The 2,588-nt window shown below is 45.3% G+C and overlaps 2 protein-coding genes across 2 annotated transcripts; one reads left to right on the top strand and one right to left on the bottom strand.

Annotated features, from left to right (window-relative positions):
- Positions 1-270: 270 nt before the first annotated feature.
- LACBIDRAFT_318476 (uncharacterized protein) lies at positions 271-852 on the top strand (the record flags this gene model as incomplete). Its single annotated transcript, XM_001890372.1, has 4 exons — positions 271-318; positions 364-435; positions 489-554; positions 604-852. The coding sequence occupies 4 exons, from the start codon at positions 271-273 to the stop codon at positions 850-852; spliced, it is 435 nt and encodes a 144-aa protein (XP_001890407.1).
- A 613-nt stretch (positions 853-1,465) lies between these two features.
- Positions 1,466-2,507, bottom strand: LACBIDRAFT_335521 (uncharacterized protein; the record flags this gene model as incomplete). Its single annotated transcript, XM_001890361.1, has 4 exons — positions 1,466-1,689; positions 1,901-1,935; positions 2,427-2,445; positions 2,471-2,507. 4 exons carry the CDS (start codon positions 2,505-2,507, stop codon positions 1,466-1,468), a joined length of 315 nt encoding a protein of 104 aa, XP_001890396.1.
- Positions 2,508-2,588: the final 81 nt, after the last annotated feature.

The raw sequence follows: 2,588 nt of genomic DNA, 5'->3' as shown, positions 1-2,588 counted from the left end.
GACCGCAAAAGACCAGACCTGCGGTTACGGTCTTTTATTTTTGATTAAAGGGTATTTAAGGGGCTACAAAAGACCGGTCCAAACCGGTCTTAACCGGTTCACGTTAACCGGTTTTTTTGCGGTCTTTACATTTCAAAAATAAAAGACCATAACCGCAGGTCTGGTCTTTTGCAGTCTTGGTCCGGTCTGGTTACGGCCTTTTTCCAGTCACGAGACCGGACTTCTAAACACTAGTTTGACTTGGTCTTGGGTGGAGACTGGAAGGGCCTGATGAAGGAGCTCGGCTCGGCTACGGGTGTTATCTTTCCCGTGGCATTGGTACGTTTATCTTAGGACTTGAACGGTTGTTGACACATATTTCAGCAATGTTCCATCGTTCATGGTCCTATCCCCGCCTTCGAAGTCAGAGAACAGACATCTCGGAGGTCCGCATCTGTAAGCATTGTCTCATGGTACAATGCCCTTTCTGTTATTGATAAGTGTTTTAGCCTCCAGCCGGGCGCAGGTCCTCTGGTGGCGGCGACAGTGGGGGTCATGAACACGTGGAGCCAGCTGTAAGTTGACATGCCTTGACTTAAACATTATAATCACAAGGACATCTAGGGGCCATTGCCAACCTTTGATCTACCAAATTGCTCTCTGCACATTGACAATTTAAACACGGAACATGTTCAATTTAAATCTTTAATCTGTGACCCGAGCTCTTCTTTTTCGTGTTGGGTGGCAGCAGCTCTGCTGTTGTGGAGGCACTTAGACTTCATGGTGTTTTGTATGAGGGTCTCAGTGGCGATGCCTGTCGAGCTGCTCTTGTTCATCATCTCTTTTATGGTCATTGCTATCGTCATGCAATGACCGATTGTCGGGCTGTCACGCAGATGTCGACAAGTATGGTGTCTCTTGCCACCTCTCTATCTGAAGAAGTGTTAGCATTGTTTCGACGTTCCAAGCTCCCTTCTGGGATATTCCAGGATTTATGTCTGTTGTTGGGCTTTTGAAAGGAGCAGGCTCGTTCAAAGTCAAACATGCTTAGTGTTTGGAAGTCCGGTCTCGTGACTGGAAAAAGACCGTAACCAGACCGGACCAAGACCGCAAAAGACCGGACCTGCGGTTACGGTCTTTTATTTTTGAAATGTAAAGACCGCAAAAAAACCGGTTAACGTGAACCGGTCTTGACCGGTTTGGACCGGTCTTTTATAGCCCCTTAAATACCCTTTCAAACGCACCCAAGAACGTACGATTTGGTAAAAAAACAAGAGAGATATGAATTAAAATGTAAATTACTTTTGGGAATAATAGATGTACCAGACTTATTTTATAGAAGCACCAATTCCTAAGGGAATTTAACGTTCTTGGGCTCGTTTTGAAGCTATTAGAGATGTTAATAAATTTACCGATTCATAATTTAAAAATATTGGCCTAAAGACCGGTCATAAACCGGTTAAAACTGATGCAGACCGAAACCAGTCTATAGACCGCAAAAAACCGCGGTCTGCGGTCTTTTTGCGGTCCGGTCTGGTCTTTTGACTTCTGGGGAAAAGGCAGACCGGTTACGGTTACGGTTAACGCCCCTGGGCATCAAAAAACCGGACTGAACCGGACTTTCAAACACTAAGTCAAACTCTTGATGTTTGCCTGAGACAAGCAGGGATATAACGCATGTAGGCCAGCTATCACCAATCTTCACGAAGACTGCAAGATCGGCACACTCCCCAGAGAAAGACAAGCCCAAACGGTTCAAGCAAGCAATGGACACATAGGATCAAGGACCACAGGAAAGCTCAGCAGAAACGGGAGAGCCGTCGAGCTCGAAACAAAAGGACATGGTGGAGGAACACGAGAAAGAGGAAGGCTCGAACCCAAACCGAGTCACTCAGAAGGGGCCAAACATGGCTAAACTTACCCACGCAAGAGCTTTGCTGGTCCGTAGGATAAGACCTGCTAACTATGTAGCAGGCATTTCTGTGACATCCCTTTCAAATTAGGAAAGTTCACGCCAAGGGGGTGTCAGGATCATAATCCCGGACCAGGGGCCAGTTGGTTGGTTGGGCTATCAGGCCGTTAAAAAAAAATTGGAAGCTCAAAAATTTTGGCCCAAAAACATTATGGGCAGCCTTCCTGGTGGATAAATTATACATTATAGAACTAGAAAGCCTCAAGATGTGCTAAATGCCTTGGGATGTGCCACTGAGACTGCTTACAATAGTAATATCAGACCATTGATAACTTTTGTTAGTGTGGCAACTGTTACAGCAAGGAAACATGAGGTTGGTGTGAAAAAGGAAAACGTAAGGATGTTGATTAGAGGATTGCTTTTGTGGATCCCAAGCAGAGCTGACCACTGGCAATGTGATCCAGTGGGATGTGAGACTGTGTGGTCAATTGGTAAACCCACTTTCTGTTAGGGTTTCAACATAAAACGTACTTACATCTTCATGTCAAACCATTCTGATATCACCTCATTTGTATTTACCTTGTGTAGGTGCCCATGCATTGNGTCTGCAATGCATGTTCAACATCAAGAGGCCCAAGGACAGGAAGACGACATCACAACAGTGACATCATATTTCCTAAAATAGACATGTGCCTGA

This window comes from Laccaria bicolor, genomic scaffold, assembly GCF_000143565.1.
Source record: "Laccaria bicolor S238N-H82 LACBIscaffold_92 genomic scaffold, whole genome shotgun sequence".
Taxonomy (NCBI): domain Eukaryota; kingdom Fungi; phylum Basidiomycota; class Agaricomycetes; order Agaricales; family Hydnangiaceae; genus Laccaria; species Laccaria bicolor.
The sequence above is the reverse complement of the archived record's forward strand: the minus strand, read 5'-3'. Positions and strand labels throughout refer to the sequence as shown.